This window comes from Endocarpon pusillum, assembly GCF_000464535.1.
Source record: "Endocarpon pusillum Z07020 unplaced genomic scaffold scaffold6441, whole genome shotgun sequence".
In the NCBI taxonomy this organism is placed as follows: Eukaryota; Fungi; Ascomycota; class Eurotiomycetes; order Verrucariales; family Verrucariaceae; genus Endocarpon; species Endocarpon pusillum.
Window position 1 is genome coordinate 469,338 of NW_006916590.1, and position 22,728 is coordinate 492,065.

The 22,728-nt window shown below is 50.0% G+C and overlaps 8 protein-coding genes across 8 annotated transcripts; 2 read left to right on the forward strand and 6 right to left on the reverse strand.

Moving 5' to 3' along the window:
* Positions 1-940: 940 nt before the first annotated feature.
* On the reverse strand, positions 941-1,813 carry EPUS_01161 (Superoxide dismutase; the record flags this gene model as incomplete). Its single annotated transcript, XM_007807073.1, has 5 exons — positions 941-963; positions 1,017-1,113; positions 1,174-1,325; positions 1,439-1,618; positions 1,801-1,813. The coding sequence occupies 5 exons, from the start codon at positions 1,811-1,813 to the stop codon at positions 941-943; spliced, it is 465 nt and encodes a 154-aa protein (XP_007805264.1).
* A 485-nt stretch (positions 1,814-2,298) lies between these two features.
* EPUS_01162 (Transaldolase) lies at positions 2,299-3,510 on the reverse strand (the record flags this gene model as incomplete). The annotated part of the gene is made up of 5 exons (XM_007807074.1): positions 2,299-2,922; positions 2,972-3,136; positions 3,185-3,303; positions 3,359-3,389; positions 3,472-3,510. 5 exons carry the CDS (start codon positions 3,508-3,510, stop codon positions 2,299-2,301), a joined length of 978 nt encoding a protein of 325 aa, XP_007805265.1.
* Positions 3,511-4,474: 964 nt separating this feature from the next.
* On the forward strand, positions 4,475-8,665 carry EPUS_01163 (uncharacterized protein; the record flags this gene model as incomplete). Its single annotated transcript, XM_007807075.1, has 8 exons — positions 4,475-4,515; positions 4,575-4,899; positions 4,950-5,212; positions 5,263-5,688; positions 5,737-6,252; positions 6,300-6,630; positions 6,677-7,300; positions 7,355-8,665. 8 exons carry the CDS (start codon positions 4,475-4,477, stop codon positions 8,663-8,665), a joined length of 3,837 nt encoding a protein of 1,278 aa, XP_007805266.1.
* A 1,196-nt stretch (positions 8,666-9,861) lies between these two features.
* Positions 9,862-12,476, reverse strand: EPUS_01164 (uncharacterized protein; the record flags this gene model as incomplete). Its single annotated transcript, XM_007807076.1, has 5 exons — positions 9,862-10,572; positions 10,630-11,576; positions 11,690-11,896; positions 12,019-12,211; positions 12,405-12,476. The coding sequence occupies 5 exons, from the start codon at positions 12,474-12,476 to the stop codon at positions 9,862-9,864; spliced, it is 2,130 nt and encodes a 709-aa protein (XP_007805267.1).
* Positions 12,477-13,469: 993 nt separating this feature from the next.
* Positions 13,470-14,426, reverse strand: EPUS_01165 (uncharacterized protein; the record flags this gene model as incomplete). Its single annotated transcript, XM_007807077.1, has 1 exon — positions 13,470-14,426. One exon carries the CDS (start codon positions 14,424-14,426, stop codon positions 13,470-13,472), a length of 957 nt encoding a protein of 318 aa, XP_007805268.1.
* An 860-nt stretch (positions 14,427-15,286) lies between these two features.
* EPUS_01166 (uncharacterized protein) lies at positions 15,287-17,070 on the reverse strand (the record flags this gene model as incomplete). Its single annotated transcript, XM_007807078.1, has 2 exons — positions 15,287-16,834; positions 16,879-17,070. 2 exons carry the CDS (start codon positions 17,068-17,070, stop codon positions 15,287-15,289), a joined length of 1,740 nt encoding a protein of 579 aa, XP_007805269.1.
* Positions 17,071-18,221: 1,151 nt separating this feature from the next.
* EPUS_01167 (uncharacterized protein) lies at positions 18,222-19,636 on the forward strand (the record flags this gene model as incomplete). Its single annotated transcript, XM_007807079.1, has 4 exons — positions 18,222-18,275; positions 18,330-18,869; positions 18,929-19,135; positions 19,193-19,636. The coding sequence occupies 4 exons, from the start codon at positions 18,222-18,224 to the stop codon at positions 19,634-19,636; spliced, it is 1,245 nt and encodes a 414-aa protein (XP_007805270.1).
* A 776-nt stretch (positions 19,637-20,412) lies between these two features.
* EPUS_01168 (uncharacterized protein) lies at positions 20,413-22,062 on the reverse strand (the record flags this gene model as incomplete). The annotated part of the gene is made up of 1 exon (XM_007807080.1): positions 20,413-22,062. One exon carries the CDS (start codon positions 22,060-22,062, stop codon positions 20,413-20,415), a length of 1,650 nt encoding a protein of 549 aa, XP_007805271.1.
* Between the last annotated feature and the right edge of the window lie 666 nt (positions 22,063-22,728).

The window sequence follows — 22,728 nt, forward strand, 5'->3', positions numbered from 1 at the left end:
TTTGTCCTACCGGAGGCTTGAGAATCCGGAGCATGTCTTTTCAACGCGGTGGGTTTGATGCCGATCGTGTCCTGGAACTCACGTCCATTCCGCTATTCCCCTGTTAGTAGGATAAAGCATAGAAGCCGGTTGACGCATTTCGATGGCTTCGATTGCGGCTTAGAGAAGGTCAGTGTTCAAACTCTTTGTAAAGATCTGGAGTCGTCGATCTGATAGTATGCGATTATCTACACATTAGAGTAATGACGGTCTATACCTCGACCTTGGTAATGAGATATCAAACCGTGTTTCTGCTACCATGCTAGATAAAAAGAAAGATGTGCTAACACTTTCCCAATAGTGGTCTCGGGAATGTAGTCTTGCGGGCCCTGAAGCGGAATAGGGTACCATGACAAACGTACGAGCTCTGCTGGTATATCAGTTCTCAGAAGGCTCATCTCCAGCTCCAGTGCAGTCATCTATCTTGCGCACCCGTCGTTCGCCAATTATATTTAGGATCAACTGAAGAGCTAGACTACAGCGCGGTAGTGGAAGTTTTTGCTTCGTCAGCCGAAACAAAGTGAATGGGGGCTCTTTTGAGACACAGAAGCTCTGACAAGAGACGGACTGTGTCCGAAGAGAGATAGTAATGGCGTTATAGACGTTATGGAACCGCTCTCTGTGTAATAGGGGATAGCACCAGCAACCATGTTAGTTAGGAGATGGGTATTTGCCGGCATAGAGATCATGGGGACTCGTCAAGTCATGGGGAATGAAGAATAAGACGAACAGAATGTTGACGACCAAGTTGGTATCTGGAGACATTAGATGGTGAGTACTTTAATATGTTTATCTGTTCACTATCTATTCGATATTGAGATCTCGATCAGGTGAAATGGGATAGCGGCTAGGATGAAGATGATGGCAGAGACCGCTGCACCCATCTGACGGCTCCATTCATTTACGATGCGATGCCAATGACACCTACCTCAACAGTTAGCGGTAAGTTCAATAGAATAGCTCAAAGGATTACTCACCGCATGCAGGGCGTGGACCGGCATTACCTGTCTTCTTGGATTCTTCGGTGCCTCCTTTACCGAGGTCGTCTGTGCCGGCATGGATCACTATTGTACGCTATTGACAAAGGTCCAGTCAACTGCTCCGGTTCTTGTGCATCGAAGATTGTAGACGTACACCTAGAACACTTTGCTCTCCAATGAGCTTGATGTGCTTGTCCTCGACACTGCCCTTTGCATTGCCCTGACCATCTGTCTTGAAGTTGCCTAGGTCTCCGACATGGCGTTCGTCGTCTTCTGGAGCACCATGCTGTTTGCCGAAAGGGTTGACTGCATATCAAATAAGTCAGTGATGAAGTCTGCCAGCCAAGGTTCCCTGGATGGTTTAGACGCATGGCAGGCTCCCTATGCAGGAACAACCACAAGATCGTGGGGAAACGCACAATGTGGTCCAGCACTTGTGCATCCGTTTGTGTTGTCTCCGAACTGATGTATATGCATGCCACGCTCTGCATTTGCATCATGGCCTGTAATGTCCCATGAGATGCTAGTGGGCGATGATTCGGAAGTTTGCTCAAAGGTGACGGTGCCCTTGACGTTGGAGTCCCCACGGACAACGGCAACTATCAACAGGAGGAGATGGTTAGCTCATGGGCTACATGTGCGAGCAGTGGATGCAATCATATGTTGAACAATGTGCTCATCTCCCTGGAAACAACCCTATGTCTGGGTGTCGGCATATAAAATGTGCTCACGACTAGCCATACTGGGATGAGATATGCGTCCAGGTGCGGAGGATACATACCGGCTTTGACCATTTTGAGAGTTTGTTCGTGAAGAAACTGATCGATTCGGGAAAGGACTCGATTTCCTCGTTTGAAGTTGATGGCTATCTTTTGGGTGATTGAGTACTAGGAAGCGCGGAGCGGCATGTGGGCGAAGAGTCAGTCAGCTCGGAAGTCAGTGAGGGGCTCTTCCGATGATTCTCCGATGCGGAATGTGTTGGTGCGGGGTAGCTGTGGCTTTGTCAGCTTTCTGCATCACTGCCCCGCATCCAAGATAACAACTTCAACTCCAGTGGGGGGAGATGCAGATCGAATCCATTCATTTGAATGCCGCTGCGGTGCTTCTCCACAGGCCAAGGAACAGTTCTACAACAATTGAAAGACCAACTCAGATACAGATGCATGTGAATAAACATATCAGTATGTCAATTTCGCTAGGCTATTGTACTGGAAGCAGAGAGTGGCTGGCCTGAACAAACGCGGTTAGAGATACAGGGCTCAGATTGTCACTTTTCCGCTCATGCCTTCTCGATCTTCTCCTTCAAGATGCCCTTTAGGGTGACAGCATCAGCGGCAAACTTCGAGATACCTTCTCGAAGCTTCTCCACCGCCATCTGCTCCTCGTTGAAATCAAACCGGAACAGTGCTTCATCATCAACATAGCTTTGCTTCTGGATGTCCAGCGAGGTCGCGCCCTCAGCATCAAGTTTCTTGGGAACCTCTTCTGTTGAGTTGTAGAGATCCTCGAGCAAGTTAGGTGAAATGGTCAAGTAGTCACAGCCCGCCAACTCCGTGATCTCTCCAACGTTTCGGAAGGATGCGCCCATCACGATGGTCTTGTAGCCAAACTTCTTATAGTAGTTGAAGATCGACTGCACACTCTTTACACCTGGATCTTCGGATGGAGAGAAGTCTTTCTTCATCGCCGCTTTGTACCAGTCGAGAATGCGGCCAACGAAGGGAGAGATCAGGAAGGCACCAGCCTCAGCGGCAGCAATAGCTTGCACGAGGGAGAACATAAGAGTGAGATTGCAGTTGATACCATGTTGCGACTGGAGGATACGTGCTGCCTGGATACCTTCCCAGGTCGAGGCAATTTTGATAAGAATCCGTTCTTTTCCGATTCCTAATTGTTTGTAGAGCTGTTTTTCTTTAGTGAAATGTTGAATTAAGCCATGACCAGGCACGTACGTCGATGATGTGGAGTGCTTTATTAACGGACTCCTTCGTGTCAAAGGAGAAACGTGCATCGACCTCCGTTGAAACCTTGCCAGGAACAATTTTGAGGATCTCGCAGCCAAATGCGACCAGAAGTCGATCGAGGGTGGCATCTACTTTCTCGTCGATATTATTGCCCTGGATATAGACTCAGTACTGTTTCACGACTGATGTAGACAGACTTACATGATCTTTACCATATTCGACAGCGGCATCCATCAGTTTAGCATACTCTGGCTTCTTCGAAGCAGCGAGGATGAGAGAGGGATTAGTGGTTGCATCTTGAGGCTTGTATTTGTCGATTGCTGCGAAATTGGTTAGCATGCTGCTATTTGTTACAGAGGTTTGTCTGGTGCGTACTTGCAAAGTCACCAGAGTCGCACACGACTGTCTGTTCAATTGTAAGCAGTTTGTATCTCTCCAGATACCTGGTTGCTGTGCAGTGGGGACATTTTCGAAACCGAGGGACTCACGGTGCCCGTGGCTTTGAGCTTATCAAGCGACGAAGTCATGTTGAGAGTATGGAGGAAAATCGAAGGACCTGTGATTAATCTGATCTTCTTTGGACTGAGGTAATGCCTATGTAGGGGGGTGATAAGAAGCAGCTGCAGTTGTGGAAAGGTCCAGTACCAAGATGTTGGGGCAATCTTTTCCTTCGACGACGGATTACTTAACCGGCTAATACTGCCGGATTACATTATTGGGACCCGAGGAAATGGCTGCCTCTTTAAGATTCCTTTGATTGTCCCGCCTGGAGATGCTTGCACCCATAGACGGTAACTTAGTATTTTTGCTCCCATATCCTCATAATCAATCTGATTGAGGCCTATTATCAGCCGCCATGATCTTACTGTTTGAAGATTATGCTGAATTGGTCGCTGGCATGTTCTAGTAGCAGCAGTACACTCTAGCATCATCTCGAAAGGAAGCCATGTCACCACTCTGGCATAACATTGACAGAAATTATGATCGGCTCCTTACACCGGAATGGTGGATACTTATTCTAAATTGAGTGTCAGTCAATGGACAGGTATGTTTTCGTTTGATGGGCATGTGATTCGATCCTTCTTCCTGCTACGCCCCACAGGTACTAGCCATAGTACTCTGTATGTAGCATTGAATTTAAGTAACGTTAGCTAAACTCTACGAGAGTCTAACCATGTCTGGTTCCATTTCTCGAGGTCTTCTGAGGTCTCGAACCCTGCGCATAGAAATCTTGACTCTTGGCTCAGAGCATTCCGGCCCTACTGAACAAGAAAAGTGTAGTACTGCGTGCTCTCTGTACACCCACCTAACATGCGTCTGATTAGATGTAGCCGTGCCCCCAACGACCTCCGCTTTTCCTCCAAAGGGCGGACGACTTCATCTACACCACAGGTACGGCTTGCCAGGTCGATGCGGTCGATACGTTCGTGCCATTTCCTCTAAGATACGAGTACGGGTTAGGGTTGCCCTCTAATCCGAAGCTGGCTCTAGATGTCGACGGTTGAAGAGCAGCGGGTCATCGAGCTCTATAAGTTACTATTCTGTTTCCTACACTCGTCACAGAGATCGGTGAGGCTAATTTCGATTGCAGGTACTATCTCTCGGACCACGTATCAGATGAGGAACTTGTCTCGCAGCCGGGAGAGACAGACACGTCTCCCTCCAAACCAATTGACTTTGGCGCACAAGTAATCGGCACTGGAATAGACGAGACAAGCCAGATCTCCTCGCCTCATACAACATTGACCGCACTATGCCAGCTGGCCGCTATTCGGCTAGGTGTACAGCGTGTTGGCATCTCGCTTGTAGCTCAGCACGCACAATACATCCTTGCTGAGTCGACGCGGACACTCAATCTCCGCGATAGCACAAAAAGTGATGAGGCAGAAGATAGTCTTTGGATGGGTCTTACGCAGGTCAGCTCTCAAAAGATGTGCTATCAATAGGATTGCTAAATGGAGCAAAGTGCAATCGCATAGGGAATCTTTGCGAAAACACCATCTGCTTACCGGCGGCGCGTGATGCCGATGTTCCACTGTGCTTTGTCGTTCCTGATTTGCGTCAGGATCCACGATTTCGCCATGCACCCTATGTGGCTGGAAGGCCCTTCCTAAAATTCTATTGTGGTACTCCTATCACAACAGCTAGCAATTTCAATATTGGGTCATTCTGGGTTCTTGATGATCGATTGCTCTCGGAATTCACGTCAGACCAAAAAAGATTGTTCGGGTAGATGTTCTCACCCAGTTCGTGGACCTTGTGACTGACCACTCTTGTAGGACAATATCGTCTTTGGTGATGCGGCAATTAGAAATGTATCGTGAAGTAGCAGAGCGGCAAAGAGCTATGAAGATGGGCCAAGCGTTGTCGAGTTTCGTAGAGGGCAAAGTACCTATTCCTCGTCCGCAAACTCATAAGCAGGAGTCTCCGTTTGATGAGCCATCGAAAGCTACTTACGATCCAGCCGATGATTCTACATCAAGATCAGCAATAACAGCCCCTCAGGACCACGCTTACGATCGCGAACAAGTACAGAATTCCCGTTTGGTTACCTTAAAGGAAGATAGTAGTATGGATTCTCAGGATACCTCCTCGACCAGTGTGCATAGTAGCTTTTCCGATGAGTCTGAGCCCGAGGAAAACATCGACCTGACCTTCGCTCGAGCGGCCTATTTGATCAGAGAAGCTTTGGATGTCCAATGTTGGTAATTATCATACTCTCAAGCAACTTAATGCTTTACTGACAAATCCAGCGTGTTTCTTGACTCGGCCTCCAGCCAGGTCACGGACTCTACTGGCGATTCGAATAAAGGACTCGATAGAATGGACTCGATCTCAAAAATTGTCCATGCTCGTGGTAGACGCGTCAGGGAAGCTGCAAACAATGGTGCTGCCACATGGAGCACGGCAAATGACGGAGTCTCTGCTGAGGTTCTTGCATATGCAGCTGACAGCGGTTCATCCCTTGGTTGTGATAGTCCAGCGAGTGGCAATGATTTCCAGCCTATCGATGCTGGGCTTCTCGACGGTCTGACGAAGCGATATCCCAACGGTACAATGTGGACATTTGGCGAAGCTGGCCTGATAACGCCTCCTGAAAACATCCGTCCTGCGCAACTTTCTGGTAGGCGAGCATCCAGCTCTAGCGTCAAAGCATGGAAACGCCAACGTGAATCTGACGCAGCGTCATTGAAGCCTTATTTCCCTCATGCACGGCAACTGATATTCGCTCCCCTGTTTGATGCAGCTGTGGAGCGACTAACGGCTGGGTAAGCAATAGGCGCACTCACGTGTCTACCTACTCACAAGATTGCAGTTGCTTCGCTTTCACCAGCCGTCGTTCGCGCGTGATGACCGTGGAAAGCGAAGTCGTCTTTCTAAAGACTTTCGTCAACAATGTGGGTGCCGAAATTAGCCGTATGAATACCATTGCAGCGGATCGATCTAAGAGCGACTTTATTGGTAGTATCAGTCATGAGTTAAGATCACCCTTACACGGGCTCCTTGCAGCAGCCGAATTCCTGGAAGAAACTCAATTGGACAGCTATCAAAAAAGCCTCATAGCGACCCAGGTCAGCTGTGGAAAGACGCTCCTTCAGGTCATCGAACATGTCTTGGACTTCTCCAAGATCAACAGTCTTGCACATGTATGTACGAATGACGATTGTATCTGGCTCTTCTAAAGCGTAATAGGACGAACCCACGACCAGAGAGCAGGACAAGAAACGGATGCTTGGAACCAAGATACAAGCACTCTCTGTAGTGACTGATATCGCCGAATTGTTTGAAGAGGTTATAGAGGGCTCGGTTGCTGGGAAAGACCATATTGTTCGGGATACCGCGGCGCTCAATTCTCGACCATCCTCGAGGAGCATGTCGACAGATGATTTGGCCCAAAAATTACAGCACAATTCGTTGCAGATCCCTTCTTCCAAAGATGTCTACGAAAGGGTAGCTGTGTTACTAGACTTTGATTACCAAAAAGACTGGACTTTCACCACGCAGCCGGGAGCATTACGACGCATCCTGATGAATGTCTTAGGCAATGCATTGAAATACACTGACTCGGGTTATGTCAAGATTCGCTTGTCCATGGCTGAACCTGAGATAATAGAGAATGCTGACAGTCCTTCAATGATCACTCTTTCTGTCGCTGACACTGGAAAAGGCATCTCAAAATCCTTTTTGAGGACGCGACTGTTCCGGCCTTTTAACCAGGAGGATCACCTTTCCACTGGCTGTGGTCTGGGCCTGTCAATTGTCAAGTCACTTGTGGCTTCGCTGAAAGGAACACTTCAAATCCAGTCAGAACAAGGTGTAAGTCTCGTTCTCCTAAGTTGTTTGTCATTTTGTCGCTGATAGATCCTACAGGTTGGTACTACGGTTAGTATAAAATTGCCTCTCATTCGTGGAAAGCAGAACTCTGCTAGACATACACCTTTAGGATTGTCGCATTCCGACACGCAATTTGTGTCACCGCTCTCTATCATATCTCCAACGGTAGCTGTACTACGCCCAGTCAAGCGCGGCTCTGCTCCTGGGGGTCATGTCGTCGGAAATGATGCCGCAGTCCGTGAAGAAATAAGGACCTCAGTGTTGAAGACCATGCTTAATTGGCTGCAGATGAGGCCTTTCGACCCCACCGAAGAAACTGGATATGCAGAATATGTCATCTTCCTTGCCGACGAGATATCAGCTATTGAAATTGACCAAAGCATGAAAGATTCGAAGGCTATTGCACTTCTCCCTCATAATCTCACAAAGGGTGGAACTGAGGATTGGTTAGCTCGGAACTTCTCGAGTTTTGAAACCATTACTGCGCCGTTCGGCCCTCGCAAATTAGCCAGAACGGTCGCTGCGTATGCAGATAATACTCCCAGTCAATCGAAAAGCCCAAGAAGGAAATTTGGAGCCTGTGTCTTGAATCAGGCCGAGTCAGACGATGCAGAGACTCCGTCAGCAGCTGGTCGAAGTCAGAAAACGCTATTCGGAAAGACACAAGATGTTGATGCAATCAATCCTAACCCTCATTCGATTCAAGCAGTCCGCGGACTCACTGAGATTACAAACTGTGCACATACAGAATATGAAAAGGTTGAAGCATCAGATATGGGTAGGACAAGCGACCAGTCCAGTTCCGTGACACAGACGGATGGGGTGGAGAACCTACTACCACAGACTAAGCAGGAGGACATTTCTGACCATAGAGCAGTCGCTAGAAAGGACTGCGCTCGCCTCCTTCTCGTTGACGACAACAAGATCAACCTCAATCTCCTCGAGACATTTGTTAAAAGACACAAACGCAAACCAGCGTACGATAGTGCAGAGAACGGGCATTTAGCAGTGAATGCAGCCCGACAAAACCACTCAGGATATGATCTCATTTTCATGGACGTCAGTATGCCTGTCATGGACGGCTTGCAAGCTACCCGTGAGATACGAAAACTAGAAAAAGAACGAGTGGCCGAAATGGGAGAGGCTGCTGCTCCACCTCCAGCTCTAATCGTTGCCCTGACAGGCTTGGCTGATGGCCGCAATCAAGAAGATGCTTTTGCCAGCGGAGTCGACCTCTTCATGACTAAACCGACAAAGTTCAAGGAGATTGGAAGCTTGATTGAGGAGTGGTATGGGAAGGCAGCGCAGACTACTAGAGTTCGGTCAAGTGAATCACCAAACGATTGAAACGAGAAGGCTTGTATAAGCTTTTCCCGGAATGACCACGATCGTCCTCCGATTATGCTGACTCGGATTCTAAGTGAGCCAAGTCGAAGGTGCTCAATCTTTGCATATGTGGTTCAATATCCAAACAGAGACGGTATTTGCATCTCCGCTACTCTTTGAAGTCCACTTTCTTGGTTTATAATGACCGCATTTTCGACTCCGTTTGATCCTTGGCTCCTGCACTGGCGAGCAGGATGAGCTTTCCACCACGTCTTTACCTGGGGTTGGCCGGCTATGCCAAGAACCAGCGATCTGTGTAAACAACACCAAGTGAAGCTGCCACGGATATTCTGATGTTAAAGCGCAAAGAGCGACTTCAGATCTTGCTCCAAAGACGGCTAAGCCAAACTTGGCTGCCTACGAGTTATGACAGGTAGGAAGCTCCAGCGATATCGGACTTCCCGACCCGTATAAGGTCACCATGATGCTTCCTTAGTACCCGGCCATCTCGAAAAGCGTTGGGGTTACATTTCCAAACCACCTCGCTTCTACCGACCGAGTCCAGATTGGCCCTGACGAGTGGCAAGCTCTGACGTACTTTGCTCCGTATGCCTACAGGAATTCATCGCCAGTCTCTGGGGCCTCGTAAGGGAACGGACATTCGCTGTACCTGCTGTTCACACGATGGGAGGGGTAACGCAAAGATCACCGCTCGGAAAACAAAGGGGGAAGCGAAGTCGATATCTTACTACTCATGCTACCCGTCTCTTGCTCTTGTACAGATCTTACTACAAATGACGGCAGCGGTTCTCAACAGTCAGAGAAAGCGCTCTTCCATGACAGCATCCGGTACAGACGTGATACAAGACCACCGCAAAGATTTACTTGATAGACTTGTGGCTAGGGCTTTACCGACACGGCTGACCTCAAAATCAAGCATAAACCCTTTGGAGCAAAATGTGGCGAAGCACTCCGCTTTGCCCATCAGTCCACAACTTCCACTTCCACACATGGTTTGCGTCTACAGATTCGTCTACAGATGATTCTCGGATGGGGCTAGTGAATATTTCTACGCTGCTGCTTATTATGCACCTGGTAGCTCTCTGCCCGGAAACGCTACGAAGATCCGCCAAATACATTCCCCGGCAATTGTCCAACACTAACAAGTCTTCCATCATACGCATGCCTAAACCTTACTTGGCTTCCTCGTTGAGGTGCTACAAACTTAAACTCTCCAACTTCTTCTCCAGCGACCTTTCAAAGTCCTCCACACCCCCATTCAGTACCTTCAACCTCCCACCCTTCAATAGATACACAATCCTCCTCCTCTCAATTTCCTTCTCCCCTGAGCCTCCCCTCTCCATATCCTCTTCCTCGCATTCACCACCACCACTACCACCCTGCCCTTCGACCACACCCCTAACAAGAAATCGATCATGCGAAACCAGCAGCACTGCGCCCTCATAATCCCTCAGCGCATCAATAAGGGCAGAAACGGTATAGTGGTCCAGATGGGTGGTGATTTCGTCCAGGACCAGCAGGCTCGGCGAGTTCCATATCACTCTCGCGAGGGCTAGTCTGACCAGTTGACCACCGGACAGTTTAGAGATGGGCACATCGGAAGCGGTGCGACCTGGTAGTCCGAGACTGGACAGGAGGCCGCGGATGTCGCCTTCTGAGAGGGCGGAGGCGACTTGTTGCGTCATGAGAGATAGAGCGGTTGAGTTGGGGTCTGCATGTTGTTGCAGATCCTCCACAGCGTGCTGGGAATAATAGCCTAGCTTCAACTGGGGGTGTTTCGTCATGGTCCCTGAAGCCGGGGGGACTCGGATCGTGTCAGTGATGAGCTTGATGAGCGTCGTCTTGCCACATCCGTTCAAGCCCACGATTCCAATGCGATCACCCATATGCACGACCAAGTTGATGTCCTCCAACACCAGTGGCATAGACTTCTGTTACCGGAACCCCACCCCCTCCAGACTAACCAGCGACCCTGGGAATCTCAACCCAGTTACTCCAGGCAGCACGATAGATCTTCCGCTCTCCTCGGTCGGCACCCCGATCTCATCCCTCAGACTATCATGAAACCCAACCCTGTCCCTACTCAACTTAAACCTCCCGCCCGAAGCCGAGACCTGCAACCCCATCCTCTCCTCCAACTTCTTCTGCCGGCTCTTCGCGGCCCTGACCTTATTGTCATTTCCTTTGGCCTTCCCCTCCCGCAAGTTTTCACCGATACTCCTTTCCATCATTTTGACCTGGCGATCGTTCGCCTCCTTCACTTTACTCAGATGTAAAATCCTCGAGCGGAGATCAGCCTCATACGCTGAAGGCGTACCTTTGAAGGTCAGGAGCGTCTGATCCCTCAAGACGATCGTCTCGTCGCAGACGCTGTCCACGAAGTGGCGATCGTGGCTCACCACCACCACGACCCTGCTTGGCGTCGTGTCTTTGTCTTCCTGAGCCAGGTCGTTCCCAAACAGCAAGTAGCGCTGCAACCACACGATGCCGAGCAGATCGAGGAAATTGGTTGGTTCGTCCAGGATCATCATGTCGGAGGGTTGGAACAGGGTCTCGGCGAGCAGACACCGCATCCGCCAGCCTCCGCTCAGCTCTGCAAATGTCTTGTTCTTCATCATCCCCTCGGTCGTGAATCCTAACCCACGCAGGATGGAGATGGCACGCTTCTCCGCGTCAGCGGCGGCATTGCCGCTATAGCTTTCTATCTGGCCCTGCAGATCTGTCCACAAGTCGAGGGCGGCGGATGTCTCGGCAGCGATCACCACCGCATCAATGTCCGCTAGCGTTGTGATCCTCGCTTCCGCATCCGCATTTACGACCTTCTCCTCCAGGAGCCGTAGCTCCTTGCGTGCCTGGAGACCGCGGGCGCCGCTTCGCAGTCGCGCATTCTTCTCGGCTTGTCGAACTTGTTCTTTCAGCCGACGGAGGCAGATCAGTCGAAGCGCTCGGATCGGGGCAAAGCGTCGTCTCCGGTGCTGTTGATGGCGGTGGAGAGGATCGAGTGCTCGTGCAGGATGTTGTTACGGAACGAGTCCGAGGACAGGACGCGTTGAAGCGGAGTTTGAGAAGCTCGATCCTTTTCCCTTCCGTCATCGCCACCAATGTCGATTCCAAGGAAGGGTTCATTCTCCGCGTGCCGGTGGTCAGAGGTAGATGTTTGCTGTAAGATTGAGATTCGAGTCGAATTTGGGATCCCGGGAATGAGCTTTTGAGCTATGGAGCGGAGCAGGGCTAAAAAAAGGTGAGTCCAAATCAGGCATTCGTCCTGTATTCGGCTAGGACACAACCGCAAAGAGGTATCCAAAAGGAATGGTGGCGGGCTTGCAACTGGTCTGTCGAACGAACATACATACTGGATTTCCCAGATCCATTCTTCCCGGTGAGGGCGTAGCGTAGGCCTGGGTTGAGCTTCAATTCGGCATTGCTGAGGATTTCGATCCCGTCTGCAAGCGCCTTTTTGCGGGCGGATTTTGCTTTGGACGCTTCGATATTATCGGAAGAGGGGACAGGGGCTTGAATTGTGATGTTGAGGCCTTTGATGTCCAACTAATCGATATGTTAAAGAAGAAAGGAGGAGATATTAGTATATCTTCAATTAAACTAAGTATCTCGAAGGTGAAAAGAGAGGAACTGTCAACAGAAGGAGAGTTCTGATGGGAAGAACCCGAAATGAAAACGATGTGGAGAGTTTGGGAGGTTTCTCTTGGTGGGAGGCAACATGAATGAACGCTGAACATACACCGGTGAAGACCGTGCTGTCTGATATGTCAAAGCGAGTCTGTTGGCAGGATACAGCGATAGAAGATGCCATTTCTCCAGGCTGAGCGAACGTGGATGTTATTGATTGGGAGACAACGTGCTGAAGTGGGAAACAATGTCGCGGTAGACGTCCTCTCAGGCAACGATATTTCCCTCAAATCGAAACGATGAACGAAGACAGCGAGGAGTAGAATGAAGCCAAAAAGAAATGTGTCTGTACTGCCTGGTAGCCAGACCTGTGCAGTGTCCTTTAATCGAGGTGCTCCCTCCACCATATTGAGATCTTGGAATCTCTAATCAATCTTTACGGTTAGGCTGAGTCTACGTACACTTTCCATGACACCGTATCATTACTTTACGAGGGCCTCTTCCTGCTCAGTGCCGAGAAGGCTCCGCTACAGGAATATATGCTTTCATAAATAATGGCCGTCTGGTGCTTCTCAGTGAGGCTTGAACCTGTCAATAATTCATGAAATATTAGCTACTAGCGCGGACTTTTTGGTGGCACTGAGTACAGAGCTATGTGCATTGGCAAGGGACGTTGGGATTATAGCTACTTAGCTAGGAATCAATATCTTCTCGAGATAAAAGTTTGGAAGGAACGCTGCCCCTTGCGGCCAAAGCGGTCACCCCCGTGGGGATCCCTGATCGGATTCTGGGGAAGGCCTGAAGTCATGTTAGTTCAGCGCTAACTAGGCTCTTTACTTGTAGTCGTGGGGGACAGATATGTCCAAAAGAAGTTACATGTTACGATACAACTCGTCAGAATGAATGTACCTAAAAACAAGCTTCACAGTAACAAATCACGAAAGTAGGTCCCCGTAACAAGAACCAGCCCGCTATTACCACCAGACTAACATCATTTCCGCCCCTTAGCAGACCCTTCATCATCAACAAGCTTACAAAGAATCAAGCTCTGGAAGACCAGGCATTCTGGAGCTGTGCTAAGGAAGTCTGTCTGCATGGGTTATGGAGAGGTTAACTTGGCAGTTTCATTTCCATATACCTGCTATCTTGTCTGGGCTTATCGAGTTTACTGCCCACCTTATTTCCACTCCCAAGGACCATTGTGCTTGACAAATTCCTGCCAAGAGGTCAACTTCATGTCGCCTAGGATCTTATTGCTCTCCGCCTGCGTCTTCTCCGTGCCTTTTCCAAAGTAACTGTAATCCCTGACGAGCAGCATGTTTTCTTTCAACTCTTTGGCAATGGGTGGTGGAAGATAGCTCTCGTACTCATCACCTGAGATCTCCTGAAACTCCACCTTCGTGCCGCTTGTTTCGCTGAGAGTATCGACAATCTGCTTGGGCGTCATCCACTCGGATACACCATTGACCTGGAATCCGTCGACAGATTTAGGGTCGGCGAGCAGGAGCCCGGCAACAAACTTGCCCGTATCCTCCACCACGGCAAGCATCCCAACCTGGGTCTTCTCGGCATTGAACGGCATCTTCCAGGTCGCCAACCCTGTCGACTGATCCGGTTGAATCATTCCCTTGATGTTTGACATGAAGAAACCCGGTCTCCAGTAACTGGCCACCATGCCACTACCGGGCTTGATGCTTTCAATATACTCTTCAACCTCGGCCTTCCCATCGAAGTGTTCAATGTGACTGAGCTCGCCATTGGTCAGCTTGATGGCGTGTGGCAAGCTGGACCAGATCAGATGCTTCACGCCAGCCTCTTTGGAGATGTCCGCGACGTTTTTACCCTGCTTCACCTCTGTCTCCTTGGACATGCTTTCCCAATAGTTCGTGACGCAGAAGACGGCGGAAGAGCCGGAGATGGCTTTCCGGAGGGCATCAGGGTCATTCATGTCAGCGGACACCATCTCCACACCCTTTTCACTGAGCTTCTTTGCATTGGGCTTGGAAGGGTCGCGTGTGATGCCCCGTAACTTATACTCGGAAGAGAGTTGAGGGTTTGAAAGCACACTCGCAATAACACTCCCACCCTGATTGCCCGTGGCACCGAACACGGTGAATAACTTCGATGGAGCCATTGTATGGACAACAGGGAGGAAGACTCGCGAACAGTTGTTAGATCGAGAAAATGTTTACTGAATCGGAATGGCTATCGTAGTCAAAAGATAAGAGAAATATGGACACTTGAAGAGCTTCGAGAATGAATTACTGCCGGTGATGTGACGACGTTTTGTACCTCAACATAGGAGACTGTACCTGACAGCTTGAATGGTTGTCTACCCCTCATTGCCTATGTAAGCCTTTGTCAGTAATTCCAGGCTTATCCACCCGCCTGTGCCGCTGCCAATGCCACACTTATAAGCTGGTCCTTCAATAGAGCGTTAGGTTACAGCAGATGCCAAGATACAAATCAGCCCGAAGCCCCATCACAGGACGTTCAGGGACAAAATCTAAACCGAGACTGCCACCATCGACGCAAGGGTTAGCGCCTCAACCAACCCTTATCTAGTTAGGTGCTTACGACGTAGCATCCACCTACTGCCAGTGCCCACATTTTACGCGTATCCTACAAAGAGTTTGATTGGAGCGGACGCCAGAATACGAACCAGCCCATTACAGGACGCTGGGGATGAGCATGATAGAGGATTCCGAGTTGCCGTCCTGTCAGGCTCGGACAGTTGTTCACTCCGAAAAACCGATCCTCAGGCTTACTCATAGGATCTCAGTGTAGTTAGGAAAGTCAAAAATACGAGCAGGAGATGCTCCATGTCGTTCTGCATCATTGCTGCACACAAGCATAATATATCTTGATAGCTCACATGTTATGTAAAGGAGTCTTGAGCTGCATCGCTTGGCTGAAGCAGCGGCATGAGCGCTAGTCTGCGGGCGATGTGTCAGCCTCTTCGTACTGCTGCTTTTATTCGACCATAAGAGCTGCTTAGAGACACGTCTCTATGTCAGTGAGGGCGAAATGCACCTGACGCCGTGATGGCATCGGGAAGACCTTATCCCCAGCTGCTTCGACCCTCCACAAAATGTTCTGGTCGCATTTCTCCTGCTTGATCACCGGGTTTTCTTCCCCAGACAACGTCCCCAATTCCCTCTTTGCAACCTTGACCTCAATATTTTCAAGCTTTGTCCTCTCAAGAGCTTCGTAGCACAAGCTTAGACGATTCTTCCATTCGCTGTCGGAAGGAGAGAGTGGACAGACTGGTGGACTCTTGGGTGTGGTCTGTATCAATGCTCCAACATCAAGCCTGTACCCTTCTAGATCACATCTCCGAAATGCGTTCATCCGATCTGTATCGTCGTTGATCTCAGTTCGTTTTCTGTGCAATTTCGCAAGCTTCTTATTCAAAGCTGTCACCTGAGCTGAAAGTGCCTTGGACGCCGTTCCTCGTCTAGCCCTCTCATCAATTAAATCTTTTTGGGCAAGGTTGAACCTGATTCTTGTCTGAACAATTTCCTCGTTGAGTGTTGCCGAGTTGATTACGTTATTGAGGGGTGAGCTCTGGGGCAGCCTAGGCATCTGCTGAGGAACATTCACTGCTAGCCTATCTCTAGTGGGGCCAGAAGGAATGGTTGATGCTAACAGTGGCCGATGTGGTTTGCCCAGTAACTGGGACCGCATCTCGTTTCGCTGAGTCGACAATTTACGTATCTTTTCGTGTTCAGCTGTGGCGTCATGACCATTGTCGTTGTCCGATAGTTGTTTCGCTCGCTTACTCCGTTGAACAACCTCCTCTTGAATCAGCTTGTTTGTCTGCTTGTCGAGGTCAAAGCCGTTATGTTTCTCCAGCCTTGGCTTCTTCTCCTCTTTCGAGCTATTCCAAATGTCTTGATCTGAAGGTCGCTTCTGAGGTGGGAGCTTGAGGTGAACATCCGCTCGATCATGTTCCCACGGTCGGTTGAAAACAGAGGTGTGAGAGGTGGATTTATGCACGGTCTCGGATATCGAACCCCTGCGTCGAGGGCTAGGATTGGTGCATTGCATATGTTTCAGGGGAAGACTTGGCACAGGGGTTGGTAAAACGGCTGGCACATTGAACCGGACACTGCGAGCAGGTGGCATTGAGCGGTCAACCGCCTCCCCGGAAGTCCGTGTTTGCTGCCTACCCGCGACCTTTTGATTGAGCCCAAAAGGTGTAAGATTCGCGTTGTGTGACAAAGAATTGCCAGACCTCGTCACGGACTCTATTCGCTCAGAAGTGGGATGCTCATTGTGAAGTGGACGAATTTCTGCATCTTTTGGGTTTAGATGATCCATTCCTGCCGAAGTAGGCTTCGAGTCTGTTCTTTCACTCGAGCATTCCATCCTACCAGAATCTAAGGCTTTGGAAGGCCTACGTACTGCAGGATCGACGTGCGGCGAGCTATTCCGGCTGCCATCATGAGAAGATGCCTCCACTTGACCATCGCTTTTAGAAAGTGGGGATGACACTGTAGTAGCAACGGCGTCTTGGGAGACTCCTCTCGTCACCCCTGACTGTCCACTATTAGCAAAGTCGCGGGTAGTCAAAAGTATCTCACTTGAAGCTTTCCATTGAAAAATACATGGGCGCCTTGCAAATTGACGTGTCGCAGCCCATCAACAGAGAACGTGCCATTGAAGAAAAGGCTTGCGCCGTTGAGGCTGATGTCTTTGAGCTCTCTGAGATCCGTCACTCCATTGTAGATATATACTGGGCGCTGGCCCACTTCCACAACTGCACGGCCTTCCATGATACGAAGAAGGAGAAAAGTGCAAGCAAGATTGAACACAGCCGCTTTCACCGAGCAGTCTCAGTTCTTCATGCGGCAAGGAAACGGGGAGTTCGTTCGAGTTGGGAGTAGCGAGGCGGCCGCGATGAGATAGCGTTCACTCAGGAGGGAGAGATGAGAGAATCAGTGCATCAAAACGGTGTTCAGCCAGCTTGAAGCGGAAGCCCATCCAGATATAAAATGCAATCCGTCAGCATTCTTCCTGGCTGAAACTACCGCTCATATATTTCAGATAGAGACAGGAGAATGAGCGTGACACGATGGTTTGAAGATAGGTAGTCTTCACAGAAACAGTTTCCTTCACTCCATCCACCTACTTTTGCAAGCTGAGTCCCAGGCGCAATTACCCGGCAAACAAAGAGAAATACATGGCCATGGTGCCTACCCGGACCGACCATACATGTCTTTCATTTCAACTAGAGAAAGCTGGAAGTTCTTGCCCCCGAGCGCACCTCCGTAGCATGAACCAAGTTACTACAGGCTTGTGACGACATGGAGAGTGGTTTAGAGGCGTACTTGGGCTGCAATAATTCTCGCACCTGCAAAAGGCTTTCCATTGGCACAGAAGAAGAGGCTTCTCGACCCCAAGACATGCCTTCGTCTGTTGTTGAGTCAGTAGTACTTCGTGTAGTGCTTTTCAAAGCTTCTCTCCGCCGCGTCTGGAGTGGGGACTTTCTGTGACAACAGGAGCGAGAGTACACACCATGATGGTTGCATCTTCTACAAAGGATGGAAGCTCACATGGCGGTCAAGTCAAGCTGACCATGTATTTCAACATCCATCCTGGCGTGCAGACTATTCACCAGACAGAGTGGTCGACCCGGGTGGTTTTCCTGCAGTCAGCCGTTGATGTGGCTCGGCATGTGACTTCGGCTGTGCGGACCGCGGCCGAGATTTACGCAACCACATGCATACTACGTAAGTACTAGGGAGTGGTCTGTTAGATATCAGAAGACTGCGTGTCACGTTTACACTTACCAAGAACTGCCTACTAAGACTGTCAACAGACGCCGAAAAAGGCTTGTGGTCGAGATGTATTGAAAGTCAACCCATCTTTCCGCTATCTAGTCACACCTAATTTGTAGAGGCCTCCCAAGTCTTCATCTACTACTATGGCTGCTGAGCTTACAACAACGAAGCTCAACGCTGAAAGCCACCTCCTACTTGTCAGTACCATCTCATTCTCATTGAAAAGAGGCTTGGCTGACAGATGCTGACAGGATCAACCGCTTCTCAGACTCCCCCACGAACTCGTCCGGCGCAATTTCAAGACAAGTCAAAGGTATGTCGAGCGAGAGAAGGAATACCTTCTTCCCGCCCTCAAAGACTCGGCAAACGCATCACTCGCTTCCGCCACCACTCCCGAGCAGACTCTCGCCTCGCTTGATGCCATGATCTCTCGGATGCAGAACTTCAAGAGGAAATTACAGACCCTGCACGACGAAGAGCAGGCCATCCAGGCTCAAACGAAAAAGAGGATACAGCATCTGCAAGATCTTTACGACATACCCAGTCTAGCAGATGTCAAATATGATGAGTGGTCCAGAATACGCTTGGACAGACTACTCGTCGACTACCTGCTTCGCGCGGGCTACTCGAAGTCAGGAGAGAGGCTCGCCAAGGAGAAGGGTATTGAGGATTTAGTAGACTTGGATGTATTCGTGCAGTGTCAGAAGATCGCCGACAGCCTGAACCACGGAGAGACGAAAGAGGCCCTCATATGGTGTTCAGAGAACAGGACGACTTTGAAGAAACTTGGAGTAAGACCATTCTTGTGTCCTGGCGTGTTGGGGCTTTTTTGACTGATCGGTGGGTGCAGCAAAACAACCTCGAGTTCGAGCTCCGGCTGCAGCAGTACATCGAGATGATCAGAAGTCGGGTTCCGGCCAAAGTTCTCGAAGCAACGCTGCACGCCCGAAAATATCTCGTCCCATACCAAGCAACCCACAACGAGGAGATCTGCAGAGCAAGTGCTCTGCTCGCCTACTCGCCCGAGAACTTCGACGCCATGCCAGAGGCATACAAGGTAGCTCCGGCCCTCTTTTCCTCTCAACCACCTATTGATTCTTCTCTACCACTATAGGAAATGTACTCCCACGCCCGCTGGCACCACCTCTCCACCCTCTTCATCTCAACCCACCACACCCTAATCTCACTTCCCACCCGACCCCTCCTTCACATCGCCCTCTCAGCCGGCCTTTCCGCTCTCAAAACCCCCGCCTGCCACTCCGCCTACGCCTCCTCATCCTCCAACTCGCACTCCACCACCACAAAGGTCTGCCCGATCTGCTCCACCGAGCTCAATGAACTAGCGCGTAACGTCCCCTACGCGCATCACACCAAGAGCTATGTGGAGAGCGACCCGATCGTGCTGCCAAATGGACGGATATATGGGAGGGCGAGGTTGGAAGATCTGCAGAGGAAGCTGGTAGGTGGGGCTGGGGAGGTGAGCGGGGCCGATGTGAGAGATCCGACTACCGGGGAGGTGTTTAAGTGGGAGGAGGTTAAGAAGGTTTATATTTCATAGGCGATGGTGGTGGAAATATCATGGCAGGGCATGAGTAGCGTGAACGTGATTGGCACATCTGGTATTTATGGCTTGAAGTCATACTGCTACTGATAAAGCTGATGAGAGCTCGTTGCCGCGGTCTCGGGGTACTCTCTATCCGTGGTAGTGAGGAGGTCTGCCTGGGTGTTCAAACGCAATACCTTTACGCTCAACACGGTAGTACCCTTGCAAATCAGAGGAGCAGGACGCCTAGGAGGGTACCAGGTCAACCAGTTTCGCGGAGACCAACCTCATGTGTCCTAGAGGAAGGGAAAGAAACGAATTAGGATGAAGAGTTGGAATGGCGGGTCCTTTCGCCATGTATGATCCAATGGTCTTTTTTGGACTCAATGGTCAATCGTGACCCGGGGGGCTAATCTTCTTGTGGACACGATTCCTAGCTCTCTCTCACACACAAAGCGCGAGCGTTGTGGTCTAGCTAGGTGCAGCAGGGCCCTTTCTTTCACCCAAGCTGGATATCCAGTGCTTATCATCCGATTGCAGTCCAAGCAATCTCGCATCCTTCAACCCAAGCAACCCAACGTTTATTTAACCCGTTTCTGAACCGTTTCGAGTCTAGCAATTCCGCCCAGCAACGTGTGAGCAGGATCTCTTCCCTCCAAGACGTAGCACTGTACATATAGGCATTCTCGGCTCAGCTTCGAGGGGTAGCTTCTTCCTCGCTGGCACATGACCTGTTGGTTCCGCGGTGCATACAATGGTACCAACCGGGTTGGACAGGCATTTGAAGTGTTTCATTTTAGGAATTCTTTCCATTCATTGGCGGAGATCGCGGGCTCGTTCATGTGACCATTATCGTCCTTCGAGCTAGTGTTTGTGGTCAGATTCTCCATATCCTTCTCCAGACCTTCCTGAACGATGGCCTCGTCAGGAATCTCACCACTATCGCCAACAATGTTGGCCGACTGACTGGGCTGTGTACGCATCCCTTCTTCTCCAGATTTGGGCAAGGGGCTCAATTTAGTCGCAAGCGGTGGCTCCATCTGGCCTGTCTGCCAGCGCAAGATATGTCGGCTCACATCAAGCGTCCATTTCAGTTCTTCTAGTTTCGCCCTTACAGAGGCCACAACTTCCTGTTCTCTCTTTCTTTCTTGCGGGTCGAGTTTCTTCTTGGTGAATTCGGTCACCTGGATCAGGTTATGTGGATGAGATAACGCCTTTAGATGACTGTCGTCAACAAGAACAGTGTTAGTTTGGTTCCAGGGTTGCTTGCCTGGGCATGTAGCCTGTATTCGGTCGTCTTCCCACACCTTATCGAGCTTTTTGTAGACCTGAACCTTTTCGTTATATTGTTCAGGTGTCAGTCCGAGCTTGTCTCTGCCCCAGATTGCTGCTAAAGCCTTCGCACGTTTCTTGCTGACGAGCGCGTCCACCATTGCTTCCACATTTTCTGGTCGAGCGGAGCTATAAATCATGACGAGATGATGGTCGAATAGATAATCCAGGAATTGATGCACTCCAGGACGGATGTTAAACTCACGAGATTTCATCCGGTTGGGCCTCACAAGTAGCGTTCCGTTGAGGTCCAGTACAACAAGAAGCTTCTTTGGAGCCGCGCACCGTATCACTGGGAGGCGAGCTTGGGCAAGGTAGAGATCCGTTGCTGTTGGTGCCGGGGGTGGGTGGATCTGTTGCGGTTTTGTTTGCCTGTGCTTTGCGTGTTGGGCTAGGATAGCGGATGATCTGGTGGGACCCCGCCCGTTCTGTGAGATAATCTGATGGAACTGATCAGACGGTATTCTGACGTCGTCAAGTGCAGTCAGGGGGGCCTCATCTGACCGCCTTGATCGTAAAGCATATCGATGTGATGGAGAAGTGTTTTGTTTTAGTATGTCGAGGTTATCTTCACCAACCCTGCTGGTAGGATTACTCGAAGGCTCTGCCGACCTGTAGGGCTTGTTAACTCGATATGGAGAATACCGAGCGAGGTTCTGCACTGACCTCAGTGGTGCAGGAGCTGCATGGTTGAAATTGGAATTTGGGCGAATATCGCCTGGCTGAAAGTCTGTCACTGAAGGATCGAGATACGACTGAGGACGGCCAGAAGCTGAGATCGCTTGCCTAGTAGGAAGACTGAAGGTTTGGCGTGGAGATCCAAGTGACCGGTAGGACGTAGTCCGAGCTGCGGCATTTTTACCACCGTGATCATGGCCCTCTTCTCGTTTTGGTAATGTATGTCTTTCTTGCGTGTAAGGTCTCCATGAGTCTCCCCTAGTAAAGGGCAGGTGGCGTACCATGAGAGGCGGATCTTCTCCCCCATATCTCTTACGAGTGTTGGACCAAGGTCTATCTGCCTCGCAGTTGGGCGGCTGTGTGGAGGGGCGCCAACTATCGCACTGTGGTGGCGGCCTCCATGACTCGGGATAACTTGGTCTGTAGGACATGAGCCTTCGTAATTTGGCCTTTGCCTCGCAGGGATAGATGCGCAACGATCGAAGGGCTAAAGGGAGCGTTGGTCGTAAATTCTAGCAACTATCAGCCAGCACTCTGAGAGACCTTGAGGAATCTTCAAGACCGGTTACAGGACCCAGCGGGACGTACCTTACTTGCTACACGGCCTCTTTGCAGCAGAAACCGCTGACTGGATATCATTCAAACATCTCGGGGTCAACCGAAATGTATAACTTAGCCACGGCCAGAGGCGCCGCTGCTGCGAAGTTAGGTAGAAATAATGCTTTACAGTACCGAAAGGTGGGCCGCTATACCGCCTCACCATCTTCAAATTCCCCTTTCTAAAGCTTGGCAATGTCCCCGTCCCACACGGAATGATCGAAATGACTTCATGCGTTATTATTAAGATGTGTCTTGGGGATCTACGTGGAAAGTGTCACGGTTCATAGTAATACGAGTTGTTGCAAGGTTGCAAAACAGATCTTGAAGGCTCCGAACTCCTCGCTAAAGACGAAATTTAGAGTCAACACTAATGCCAGAGTCGAGTCTCCGCAGGATCCCATGCTCAAATATTTGCCATGCACATTCGACAAAATTCTGCCTGAGAATGGTGCAATGACTTGGTGGCGAGGCCTGCATCACGAAATTGTGGACCACCC